Here is a 15,113-nt window from a genome sequence, read left to right on the forward strand (position 1 = left end):
TACTATAAGTGATAAAGTAGTTAATTATTTACTTATAATTTTCTATGTTTTTATAGAAAAATTCCTGTCACTTTAATTATGTTTACTTTATTTTAATTATAACATGTTGATCTTTGCTATGGATAATAGTTTTAAAATTCGTAATCAACATTTATTCTCTTAATGGGCCTATAGAATGTGAGCTCGCTCCGATTGAAACATTGAGAAATAAAAAGAAAATTAAATTATTATTGACAATATTGATTTTCAGCTGGTATATATTTTATTAGTCCCTTTATTTTGATAAATTTTAAGTTTTGTCTCTATTCTTAAAATTTAAAAATCTTAATCTAACCATTAACAATGTTAGTATTTTTTTTGTCAAAATTTATCAACTTGACAAAGTAATTAAGCTACCTCATATGATGTAAATGATTGAAGGAAAAATCAACATGTTAAAGTTGAAGTTTTTTTATGGAAACTACCAATAAAAATAATGATTGGACAAGAATTTTTCAAATTGAAAAGGTAGAAGGATTGAATTTTTAATTTTTAAAGTATAGAGACTAAACATCAAATTCTTTAGAAGTTCAGGGACTAACAGCAATTTTAACCTTTTCTTCAAAGTATAATACAATGGAATTTTTTCAATCAAATATTGGCAGCCCAACTTTGATATCAAAATATGGACTGGTTGGCCCAACTGTCTCTTTCAATTAATCTTTTAAACTTTTTCATGAGTAGGCCCTATTTGGTTAATAAAAAATGAGTTTGAAAAATTAAAAATATTTTTATTAATAGTTAAATATTTTTATAAAAATTTTAAAAATATTTTTATTTATTAGATAAAAAATTGAGTATAATTAATGCGGTTCGAGTTTAAATTGCTATATATACATGTTAATAACTCTTTTTAATATTCCGTTCATAGGAATGGAACACATTTTATGGCCAGCTGTTTACTTTTTTTAAAAAATACTCGGGGTGAGGGGATTAGTCACTATTATCGGCAATAGATACCTTGGTTTCAACCAAAAAATAACTCCTTTTAATAAAGTTAGAAATTCCGCGTATTTAGTACACATTCAATAAATAATGAAACCTAAAGTTTAAAAGTAATAACGAAACTAAAAATAAATTAATTTAACTTGATAGTAAAAAAATGTTAAATTGATAAATATATTAAATTAAGAATGTTAAATGTTAACTAATTTCGTACTTTTGCTAGCATATTATGTAATATATTGTGAATTATTATAATTTCACAAGCAAAATTAAGAAATCAATATATATATTTTAATTTAGTAAATATCAATTAAGATAAAATTGAAAACTCAGCAGAATATGGAAAATATTCCTATTTATTTGAATAATCAAGTTACACCTCATTTTTTATTTGATAATGATTTTTAATATTTGTAGTTGAATTTTATGTTTATATCATTATTTTTAAAATTGTATCAATTGGATCAAGAATCAAGCGAAGGTACAATACAAATAGAAAAGTTGAACCAGTTAATCCACAAATCGGTATACGATAATTGAACTGATTTTCTCTATTTAATTTTTTGATAATTTATTTAATCGAATCAATCAAATTAAAACCAATAATTTAATCAATTTAATCATAATCCGATTTTGAAAATTGATTTTGTAACTTAAAATTTTCATTTGTTTTAATGACTTTGCTCCATTTGGCAGACAAATAACATGTGCATAAAATTAATTTTTTAATTAATAGAACTAATAATATGTGATTTGCAAGGAGATAATCTGACAAATCAAAGCATAAAATCTCTTTCATATAAATTAATCATAAAAAAAAAAATATTTCAGACATCCCAAATCAAAATATTCAACTATTTTTGTGAGAATATTTCTTTTTTTCTCTCGAACTTATTTGTTCATCATGTTTCTTATCATTAATTTTAGTTTATTAAATAACAAAGATATGTTCACAAATTTGTAAAAAAAAAAAAAAATTTAAAAGAAAAGAACACATGATTAGCGCGGCTCGAACCCGAATCACACCTGAAACACTCTAACCATTACATCATCACATAGGTTCTTCTTAATTTAATTTATTGATTCATGCATGTGGGATACATATATAATTATATTATACAATTAAAACAAATTTGTTATATTTTTCATGTGTTTTATATAAATTTTGTATAAATTTTGAATTGACTATAAATATATGTTTTATAAGTTTTAGCCTTATGTTATTTGAATTTGATCGAAAAAAAACCTTTAAATTTAATATTATAATTGTCATGCTCGAGTTCTAATAACTTAATCTATTAAGTCAATTTAATTCAAATTTTCAATGTAAAGTCAAACTTAAGTACATATATTTGAACTTGAAGTGCAACATAACAATCAAGTCTAATTGAACTCGATCTTTGAAAATGAAATACAATTGTGCTTGAGTCCAATATCGAGCCTCTAAATCCGAATTTATACTCTGATTTATACTTTAGTTGAGTGAAAATGAAGCGAATTCCAGAGACACTCCATTCATTGATTCATTTTTCCAGGAGGCAAAGAGAATTTCATTGTCTTCCTTAAACAATTTAACAACAGACAATTGCAATGGAAACTGGAGTAAAAGAAAACATGTTTTCTTAGGACTATGTATGTGTGTGTGTGTCTAAATGCATTCAACCAATGTAGTGAAAATTTTGGGGCTCAGAATTTGGTCTTTCTAAAACTTCATTTGGTTACAACAAGCTGAAAATGAGGCGAATTTATGCCAATTTTTTCTTCTATTCTTTAGGTTTCCAATGGAAATAAACATTTTTATTAATGGAACAAGTCAGATCAGTTTGAATCAGATTAATTCAAGTTTTAAAATTTTTATATCATTTGACACGAGATAACTCTAAATTTAAGTCATTTTATATTGGGTTTGTAGTCTTAACTTTTTGAGTCAGTCATTTCAGATTTAAACTATTTTAATTTCGAGTTTAAAATATTTGTTCATGTCAATTTAAAATTTGATGTATGAATTTATTTAATAAATTTTATAAAATCAAATTAAGTTTAAGTTAATATAATAAAATAAAACTTCGGATTCAATAACAACAATAAAATTAAGTAAATTATATATATATATATATATATATATATATATATTCTCTCAAAGACAAATCTCCCTAATCATGACATAATTGAGTTAGTTATCAAATCAATCCCCAAAAAAGAGAAGTCTTCACCCACAAATAAGTCAAATTATGTCGTATTTTTCTTTCATTTTACTCCAAACCATGTTCCTTCGAGAATCACAAAGTCAAAAGCAATGCCGAAATATATAGTTAAAATATGTCTCATCATCAATCACCATCCGTTATGATCCCTTATTAATTTCCATCCTTTCTAGCATGCATTAGTTTTTACCGATAAGAGAAGTGATAACGAGTTTGATATTCTTTAAAAATAATTTCGAGTTTAAATTTTATGAAGTAAAAATTAATATTGAAAAATTGTATCTTTTATCAATTCAATTTTAAATTTAATTGAGATTTAATGTGATTCTTGGATATCGAAAAATCAAAAAATATAATAAGTTTTTTGCACTATTATCTTATTAAATATTTCTTTTGAATTTTGTCATTTTAACATTGTCTCATTTAAAGGCTTTATACGTATGAAAACACATTTATCATAATTTTTTTTTCCAATTTATTAATTCAAACCTAAGTACGAGTATCATTCTTTCTTGGTTTTTTCATATATTTGAAAGATCATATTTCATACGTATCAATTTTAAGTATTGGATAGTTACTAAACACATTGATTAAATAAAAATCCGTAAAGTTTACACTGATATGTCATACATTAATTAAACTTTGAAGGCCAATATCTTAACTACCCATCATGATCTTCGATGCCATTCTCTTAAAATTCTTGATATATTCAGGTCGAGTATCTGATATACTTAATTACCTTCGAATCCGAGTAACATGCATTGTACCGTACGTATATAGCAATGGAAGAAGGAAACATGAATGGGATTATGCTTATGGTGATTGCACCCTATTCCTTGGAACATGGGCATGGCTTAAGGGAGCTGTTTAAGGGAGCTTATGATTGAGAAAGAATCGGCAATGATAATATATATGTGTGTGTATACATATAATTTCAAGACCATAAAAACAGTGTTGGATTTTCTGTTTTTAAGGATAATTCAAATAATCATTGCTTTGGGGACTTCAATTTTACATATGGGAAAACTTGGTGTTTCTTACATGCAGTACATGCAAAAACCATATCTGCAATTTCTCCAATGAAGATCCTCTGAAAACAAATGGGTTGAAAGTATAAATTTGTCCAAATTCAATTAACAAAACCTATATGAACTTAATAAGAAATCAAAAAAGTAAACCAGACTATGTCTGATACATTCAGTCAGGACATATCGAAAGCTTTAGTGGCAAGACATTGAGTATTTCAAAGTACTTTAAAAGTTGATATTCTCGTAAAAAAATATAAAGTTCGAGCAACATAGATTGAAGTGTAGATGTTGGTTGATGCCTATTGATTGGCAGCAACATCAAATCAGTGAGCACAAAAACTTGGTTCAATCATAGTAGATAATAATCAAACCCAATTGTTTGACTGAAATTTTATAGAAATTTAATGTTCTCCTGGTTGAATTGTTATGCAAAGAGATTGCTATGTGGATAATGAAAAGGGTATTTGAATACACTGATTTTGAAAGGTTTTTGCTCACATGGATGCATGTGAATTAGTTCTCAAGTTGCCACTAGATGCATAGAAACAAACAATTTTGTTGGGTTGAATTCTGCACATTATCTACCACTTGATGTTATTAATTTGGTCATTACTCATTTTTCAGTAAGTTCGAAACATAAGTGTTAGATATAAGTATATGTCTTATGTTAATACATTTACGGATAACTTTTATATTTATACCCGACAAATATAATTAAAGAAAATTAAGATATAATTATGGTTTTAACCCTTATATTATGTCGAGATTTAATATTGGATCTACCTCATTTAATTTAGCATAATTTGATTGGAAAGGTAATTGTTACTGATATAAATTAAATTTTATATGGAAGAGCAGCATGTATGCTAGTACTGAGAACTTTGACCAGCAATTAATTTCAGGGCAAAAACAAAGATGTAAACACAAAATCTAATGGATAAAACTTTGTATAGCATCTTGACAGCAAATGCTACAACTCCAATGAACATTGTCAACTTTTAGGGGTGCTTTTGTTTATTAAATTGTTTCATATAGCATTTTGTATATTTATAAAAGGTTAAAATATTCCAAAAGTCCTTTTATTTTTCAAAAATTTGAAATTCGGTCCCTTTACTTTTATTTCCAGGAATTTAGTTCCTCTAATTTCCAGATTTCAAAATTTAGGTTCAACTATTAACACTGTTAAATTTTTTGTTAAATTCAGGTTAATTACATCACATTTTGGTTGAAGTATCTGGGCGGTCCCTGTATTATAGGGACTTGATCAAATTAGCCCCCTTTATTATTAAACAGATCAATTTAGTCCCTATACTATTAAACAGTAAATGAATTTTTTTTAAAAAACATTAAATGTTAAATCTATTCTATTTTAGTCTTATTTTAAATTCTTTTTAATAATGTATCGACTAAATTGTTCCATTTAATAGTAGAGGACTAATTTGATTTAGTCCTTAGAATACATGGAGCTTTCAAGTACATTCACCTCATTTTTTAATTACATGGCTATTAAAATGTCATACCAATAAATTTAACAAAATACTTTTAATAATGTTAACAGTTGAACCTAAATTTTGAAATAAAAATATAGGAACTAAATTCCAAGTTTTAAAAAAAGTATAGGGACTTTTCACAAATTAAAACCTTTATAGAAAATAAGTTTATTAGAGTGATGAAATTGATTAGAGTTAATGATTGAAGGTGACTAAACACTGAAAAAGAGAATTGATTACGTGTTTCCCAATTTAATATTTTTACTTTCATGGAAGGTACACTACTCTAGGATTTGTTCAAGGCAAAGGACCTAAACATACTTATGTTTAGAAATTTGGGAAAAGCCTACTTTTTTTGTTTTTTTCAGGCAAAACATAACCTCATTCTTTTTTACAGTTTTAATTTACCTTCAACCTAATCTCTATCTAGATTAGGATTAATGGATTAATGATGAATGGGTTTGGGGTTTGAAGTTTGGAAATTTTATGAAATTTTGTATTTGAGTTTAATTTTTATAAATTAGATTTGAAGATTCAGTTCAGATTTATTTTGATTTAAGTTTTATAACGGTAAAATTTGTTTATAATTATTCTGATTTAGATATAAAAATGTTTTAATTTTCAGTCGATAATGCTTTATAATGGAGATTTATTATGTTCTAATTGAATATATTGAAATGTGTATTATTTGTATTGTAATTAAAAGGGTAAATTATAAAATATTACAAAACGATTACTTAATTAATCGGGTTTATCTTTTTTGTCAAATTTCATTAACTGGGTAACAGAAAGATGACGTTACAGATTTGAAATTAACATAACAACAAATTTAACTTTTGACATTTATATATTATGTTAAATTGGTCTTGATTATTAAAAAATACTCAAAATTTACACATTGTTTCAATTTGGTTCTTCTAAAAAAAACTTTTTTTTTTTTTAACTTATTTTTCCTCCAAACCACAAACTATTGCGGCCTCTTCCCACTGTTGGTGCAGTCGTCAAAGCACCGTTTAATCAAATCCAAAAAACCCAAAACCTAAATTGAAAGCATACTTAACAATGTCGTAGCAACATTAAACACAATAAAAAAACCATTTAAAACATTACATCATTATGCATATACATTAAATTAAAACCATCATATTACCACCTTTCACAGCAAGCACCATAACATATTTAGGTGCACTGCACAATTTAAACCAACATAAGCATTCACCAACAACAATTTCACATATGAAATTTCATTATCACTATTTATTACAACAACATTCTCCTTATTAATCGAAATTGGAATCATAAATGGAACCAATAAATGGTTGAGTGTAATGGTAAGGTACATTACACTTTTAAGGAGAGAACACAAATTTAAACCTTAGAGATGATTTTGTTGAGAGGAGCAGTCACAAATCTCGAACATGAATCGTATAACAAACATGTAAAGTACTCCAAAAATAAAAAAAAAGGATACACGAATATCCAATCTAGAGTGATCATGGGTTTGGCGGCCCGGCCGGCCCAAGGCCCGCCGAAAATGGGAGGTTTGGGTAAAAATATAGGCCGAAAAATGGGCTTGGGCAAAAAACGGGCGGGCCTCGAGTAAGAGTTTTTGGCCGGGCCCGGCCCGCCCGGCCAATTATATATTAATATATTTTTGTTTTTATTTTAATTATTTTAAATTTTAATATAACTATTTTTATTATATTGTTAATTTGTGTATTGTTTTAAGAATTGTTTTAGTATTATTTTTATTTGTTTTAATATTTATTTTTATGTTTTTAAATATATTTGATTTATTATATTTTTAAATTTTTTATTTAATAAAATAAGAAAAAAATTAATATGGGTCGGGCCGGGCCGGCTCGGGCTTAATAATTTTATTTCGGGCCGGGCTTGGGTAAAATTTTAGGCCCATATTTCGGGCCGGGCCGGGCCCGGGCCTAGTAGACGGGCCTAACATTTTACTTGGGCCCGGCCCGAACCCGGCCCGGCCCGGCCCATGATCACCTCTAATCCAATCAAGCCTCTTGTGCATGTATAACATGACTTAACCAACTATTCCTCAAGAATTGTGTAAAGCACTGCAAGATGAATCATTCAAGCACACTAAACTAACCCATAAACACAATCTTTTAAGAGCTATACAAAATCTTATCACATGCCAACTATACCTAAAAACTATCCAATATCATTTAGTAAGTTCATTAACCCTTTGTATTTATTATTTTAATCAATTTCATCATTTTTTTCTAAATAAAATTCAAGCCTAATTTTAAAAATCACTGCTTTCAATAAATACCATACTCTAAAATTATAATTATTATATTTACTCCAACAAATTATTTATTAGTATAATAATTACGATTTATAAATTTATTTTAATATCATATGTTTACTTATTTATATATATAAATTGTAATAAAAATCTTTATAATTTATCATAATTTTATAAAGAATAGACTAAAAAATAAAATAACTAAACTTATTAAAAAAGCAAATTATCTAATAAAATAATTAAAATATAATTTTAAATAATCTTACATCTAATTAATTAAATATTAAAATCTTACTTCACAGTTTCATTATTAAAAATAATCTTACGATGAAATCAGTAAAAATAATATATATGACGAAATATTCTTTCATCTTAGATATAATATTCAATAATTTTTAGTTTGACTGACAGTTGAATAATAAAATGATTAAAAAGGAAAACATTGGGGGATTTGGATTTGGCAAAGTGTTCATTCATTTCCCTGTCTGTCAAAGTGATGACGAAAGAGAATTTTGTACTACAAAATTTATCCGCAAAACAAAAAAAAAAAAAAAAGCATTGGGTGATTTGGATTTTTTCATGACGTAAAAATGAGATTTTCAAAAACCAAATCAAATGAAAATATTAAATTTTAATAAATTAAGAAATAATTTTTTTATTCAAAACGAAGAAAGAAGAAAAATTGGAAAAATAATATATACAAGATAATATAAGAATTTTTATTATAGGTTTTGATCATATTTATTTTTCCTCTTGAATCTATAAATAAGAGGATAATACGCTTTAGTGTAATCAAGTCAACGTCCTCCTGCTTTGACAACAATATTCACATCAATCGAGTTAAGGCTCAATCAGTTAATATGTATATATTTTTATTACAGATTATGATAATATCTATTTTTTAACATAATATTTAGAACTACCTATAACTCCTCCCAACTCATAAATAAGAAGATAATATGTTTTAGTACACTCGAACTCATGTATTCTTGTATTGACAATATTACTCATATCAATGGAGTTAAGGGTCAATCATTTAATATGTATATATTTTAAATATATATATTATATAAATACACGATTTACTAGGATTACCAATTTGTGACTCTTGTTTGAGGAGTGTTTAGTCGGTGCAGTCAATTAATTTATTTTATTTGGAACATTGGAGAACTTCAAGATGATGAAATTTATGAGAATAACTTTTTTTTTCTCTCTCTCTCTTGATTGATCTTAAATACGAGTAGAGGTGATCATGGGCGGGCGGGCGGGTTCGGCCGGGCCCAAGTAAAATTTTAGGCCCATCTACTAGGCCGGGCCGGCCCGCCCAAATATGGGCCTAAAATTTTACCCAAGCCCGCCCGAAATAAAATTACTAAGCCCGAGCCCGGCCCGCCCGACCCATATTAATTTTTTTCTTATTTTATTAAATAAAAAAATTTAAAAATATAATAAATCAAATATATTTAAAAACATAAAATAAATATTAAAACAAATAAAAATAATACTAAAACAATTCTTAAAACAATACACAAATTAACAATATAATAAAAATAGTTATATTAAAATTTAAAATAATTAAAATAAAAACAAAAATATATTAATATATAATTGGGCGGGCCGGGCCAAAAACTCTTACCGAGGCCGGCCCGTTTTTAAACGGGCCTCGTTTTTTGCCCAAGCCCATTTTTCGGCCTATATTTTTACCCAAACCTCCCATTTTTCGGGCGGGCCTTCGGGCCGGGCCGGCCGCCAACCCATGATCAGCTCTAAATACGAGCCATTTTTTCACCTTTAAATATATTTTTTATTTTATTTCAAATTTTAAAATATTTTATGTTTTCTCAAAATAGTATATCTTTATTCTAATTGATATCGTTATTATTATAATGATCAAGAAAGTATGAATTTGAATGTACTTAAGTGCATATTATCTTTAGGGACGAAACTAGAAATTTTTATTGGAAAGGTTTGGGATTATGTTTTATATATTTTTACAGTACTAAAATATAATTTAATTATTATATTGACTTAGATTTTTACAGTTTTAGAAATGACTAGATCATAATTTTATTATTTTTGAAGACAAACTATAAAATTATAAAATTTAGAAGGCCTAAAGCATAATTTTTCAATTGGAATCGTTTGATTTAAGGGTTTGAGAGGTTATAGATAATTGTACGTAAGATTATATACATATATTAATGTATGTTACGTTAAGTGATAATTATACCTTAAAATAGCGCTACAAATAATCTTGCTTGCCATTTAATGATTTAACTAAACTCGATTATAAATTTAATCAAGATTTAATATAATTATTGAATATTGAAAAATTATTTCTAAAATAATAATTAAAAAATATTAACCCAATAGTTATTAGAGCAACTTTTGTTTCCATGATTTTCTAAATGTAGAAAGTATTTAATGCCTCGGATCCCGTATGCATGTCCTAATATTTCCTTTATAATAAGTGGCCAAACTTAATAGGTTTCCAATTTTAGCATTAAGATAAATTGGTTTATAAATAATAACCCTTCTTTTAAGAACTTTTTATTAAGTAGTATTTATATATATATATATATATATATATATATAAAATATTAAAATTGTACATGAATTACGGTTTAATGTGTGATTGTATACATAAAATTTTGATTTGATCTAATTTTTATAAATTATTAAGACAATTATTGATATAACATCATTTTATACTTATATATCGCTACATAAATAATTATATTTATCCAATATAAAAAAACTGATGTATTTATTTCTTTAAACGTGTATGATTAAATCAAAATTAAAATTTCAAGTTTACATTTGAACTACAATTAGCGTTTCATGTGTATAATTGTACAAAATTAAAGTTTATGTATACAGTTGCACGTTAAATCAAAGTTCATGTATAATTTTGAGATATTTTCCTTTTTTATAAGAGGTGTAGATTGTTTGAGAATCGAACTCCAATGGGATTGATGTTGATTTAATCCTTTGTTACAGCAAAATAAAATTAACAAATTAAGCTTAAATAGTAAAATTTAAGGGGAAAAAAGTTAGGCAATTGTTACTTATCAATCGAATCTCAACTTAATTGTGAAACCGTCAAAAACTATAATTTGAACCCAAAACATCAAACATTTACTCTCTCGATCTTACCATTTCAACCAAAAATCATATTTAGTTTTTATCCTAATATTTTTTTATAAATTTGTTACATAATTATTTTTCTCAACATCATCATCTATAATTTAGTATACATAATTCACACATAAATTTAAATTACTTTTTCAGCAAAATTTTAAATATAAAAAAAGCATACGCGTAATAGTATTTAAATCTTACGCGTAATAGTTCTTTTTCTTGACACAATACTCTTTTCTCAACTTATAAATAAGAGAATAATATATTTCAGTAGACTCAACCTACATTGACAATAATCTCATACCCATGAAGTGAAGTTAAAAATTTTAAGCATCCAGGAATGGCCAAAATATGTACAAACAAATGAGAAAATGGTCACAAAGACAAAGCCAAAGCCAAAGAATTTTGTCAATATTTAAAATTAAGGTAGTCTTTTCATTTTCCGTTTGCAGCCAATTCACCTAAACTCTTCTGCTGTTAAGTTATTTCCATTTTTAATTTCATAATTACTTTTTATTTTTTATTTTTTTACCTTTGCCCATTGTTTAAAAATTTACAGCACAAAAGTAACATCTTTTACTAAAATAGATAATTTAGACTTGTGTACTAGTTTGTGATTCTTTTATATCATTTGTGTAAAATATAAATTCTCACGAAATTTATTAAATTTTAAATATATATTTTTTCTAATTTGTTCTTAGTAAATTTAAAATTTTGATTTATTTTAATTTTGGGTTATTATCGTTTTTGGTCGATTTGTGCTTTTTGAATCAAATCATTACGATTCGGATGATTTTAAATTATAATATCTTAAGATTGAAATATCAACTTCGAGTTTGAATGGAATTGAATATTAAAAGTATAATTGTGTTAAATTCGATTTTACAAGTCTCATAGAATCGAAATTCTAATTAATTGAATAAATAAATACTTAATTTCTTAAATAAACTTTTAAGTAATGTAAAAGTTTAAAATTTAGGTAATAGTTATATACATATTAATATTTTTAGTAATAGTTATATATTATAATAATATTTTATATATTAGTAATACACTAATTTAGTATATCGGTTTAAGGTTAAGTTAAATAATTAATTTCGATTTTGATAATAGTTATATATTATATTTTTATATTATCATTAAAGTTTAATTTTATAGATTTTAATAGTTATTAATGTCTATTATGTCAATTCAGTTATAAAATCGAGCTTTATCAAATCTATTACGAACTGGAATTTTTTTAAATTTGAATCGTTACGAACTAAAATCGATTCGAATGTACTTTTGGAGCCTACTTTACCAACTTTAATATTATTTATATTTTTACCTAAAACTACTGTTTCCAAAGAAGAGCCATAATAATAATTTTTATCATCTTGTGTCACGTCAAAAAAATTTCCTTGTTTTTCTTAACAAATTTACAGTTACAGCTCCATATAAAGCCTAATGAGATTTTTACCGCATTTAAATTTTTTATTTTTATCTTCTCTTTTCTTCTTCTTTTTTATTGGAATCTCTGACTCAAGCCTCTTTATTGTAATTTTCAAACCCTTTTTTAGTTAATAAATCTCAATTGATCATGTTAAAAAGAATCATTTACTTTTGTTTATAACTGTAAATTCATAGCTAAACTGATAGACATTTACAGTAAAATTAGTGGTTTACAGTAAATTTATTCTCTATCATCAAAATGGTAACTTATGACTTGTCATTCGAATCAATTCAGATAAAATCATTTCACATTCGATTTATTTAAGTTTGAGAATCCGGATTTTTAATAAATTATAATGGTTCATTCTTCTCTTAAGTATATGGTATTAGTTGATCTTGTCGATTTTCAATTTTACTAGTTGATCTGATCCAGTTTTTATAGATCATTTCGATTTACTTGTTTGAATTATTTTAAGTTCAGATAAATTATTGACTTTTTTTAAATCTTTGGGTTCTACTTGTAATTTATTTTCACAATATTAAAAAAACCATTATTTATAAATTTTGTTTTATTTATATTAAAAAGCCCAATTCTTATTTTATCCAAAAATCCATAAAAAATTATAATTTAAAATGTATTCGTTTGGTGGGTCTGTCGAGGTAAAAGAAGGCCAGGTGATACCTACTGCCACACCCATCTGCTACCATTTTTATTTTTATTTTATTTTATTTTTACAATTTTCTATATTTTCTAACTTTTAATTATTATTTTTTTCCTTTTGCTCTTTAAATTATTATAAATAGTGACCCCAAATCCCTTCTCTTTTAGCCTTTACCACTGAGAAAAAAAAAATTCACTCTTTTATCTTTCAAAAATACAGAACTTTGAATAGTTCATCTTTTTTAATTTCTGGGTTTTGGGTTTTTAGTCTCCGCCATGGATTCAACTTCAAGTGCAGCAGCACCAACGCCACCACCGCCACCGCCGAGCTTTTACTTCGACGACAAATGGAAGCTATCAAAGAAAGAAACTTCATCATCATCATCATCATCATCATCGAAGGGACGTTCTTTATCATCATCTTCAACTTCAAATTCGTCATCATTCATGATCAAAACCACCCCGTCATCATCATTAACATCACCACCCTCATCATCAAAAACAAAAAGATGTGCTTTCACTAGGAAATGTGCTAGGCTATTCAAAGAACAAAGGGCTCGTTTTTACATCATGAGGCGTTGTGTTATCATGCTCATTTGCTGGCGCGAATACACTGATTCTTAAGTATTTTTAATGGAGGATTTAATGGCATCCAACCAAGCAAGCAAGCAAGAAGAACAAGAAGAGGAGGATATTATCAAGCTCTATATATAAATATATACACATGTATATAAAGATTTGGTTTTTTTAGGGTTTTAGAACTAATTAGAACTTAGATTATTAGGATTGTTTTTTGCAATTTTGTAAGAGGAATTCCAATCTCCATTTAAGTAGCTATGGGGTGGTTCTTAATGTAACTCTTACTCTTTTTTTTTTTTAATCAAATGGCTAATATTAATATAATCATAGAAAAATCCAAGTTTTATTTTTTATTTTTTTAGGTAAGAGGTTCTTGTTAATTTCATCAAATGATTAATATTAATATAAATAGAGAAAATAAAATCCAGTTTTTTTTTAAATTTTCAGTTCATATTAATTGCTGATTTTTATTTTCTGGGTTTCTTTGAGTTCTTGAGATCTAAGAAAGTAAAGAGAGAGAACTGTTGCATGTTTCTGACACAGATTATTATTTAATTATTTTCTATTTTTTATTAATTTTAAACAGTTTATTTTTTAAAATTATTTATTATTTTAATATGTTAGTCACATTTGGGACATGGGAAAGAGAGATTTTAAGGCTCCTTGGATCCCTTTGTATAAATTTGCAATATAACTTCTTATTTTAGTTGAGGATTAATGAGTTTGATGTCTTCTGATCTGATTTTGAGTTTAATTTTTATGATTATTTAAAATATATTATAAGTTTTTATATTTTTATAGTATTTTTATTTTCAGACCTTTTACTATTCAGATTCTATAATTTAGACTTAATTATTAAAACGATTAAATTTATTGATATGATATTTTGAAATAAAAATTTCTCAGTGAAATCCGAAAAGTAAAAGAGATTAAATTTCAAAACATAAAAGGTAGGATTAAGTTCCAAATTTATGAAGAGTGTTAAGATTTATAACATATTTTAACCCATATAGTAATGTATAATTCTCTCGAAGAGAGAACATAAATTTAAATTTTAAAGACGATATTATTAAAAGAAACAATCACATATTGAACATAGACGATAAAATATGTAAGATAAATATATATATTTAATTATATTATTTTTCACTAAATTTTATAAAGTGATGCAATTTTTTAATATAAAAAAGACAATTTAAATTAACTATTCCGTAGTTGTGTTCTTCCACAGCCTGCAACAAAGGCTGATGGGTTTGGGAAGTAACTGAGGCACTATTTTCTATGTTATGTGAAAAATATCCAAATGACCATATTAACCTG

The 15,113-nt window shown here is 25.9% G+C and overlaps 1 protein-coding gene across 1 annotated transcript; it reads left to right on the forward strand.

The window, feature by feature from the left end:
- The first annotated feature begins 13,351 nt into the window (after positions 1 to 13,351).
- LOC108488527 (small polypeptide DEVIL 11-like) lies at positions 13,352 to 13,892 on the forward strand. Its single transcript, XM_017792807.2, has one exon. It carries the CDS (start codon positions 13,491 to 13,493, stop codon positions 13,836 to 13,838), a length of 348 nt encoding a protein of 115 aa, XP_017648296.1. The 5' UTR covers positions 13,352 to 13,490; the 3' UTR covers positions 13,839 to 13,892.
- Positions 13,893 to 15,113: the final 1,221 nt, after the last annotated feature.

Source organism: Gossypium arboreum, chromosome 10 (assembly GCF_025698485.1).
Source record: "Gossypium arboreum isolate Shixiya-1 chromosome 10, ASM2569848v2, whole genome shotgun sequence".
In the NCBI taxonomy this organism is placed as follows: Eukaryota; Viridiplantae; Streptophyta; class Magnoliopsida; order Malvales; family Malvaceae; genus Gossypium; species Gossypium arboreum.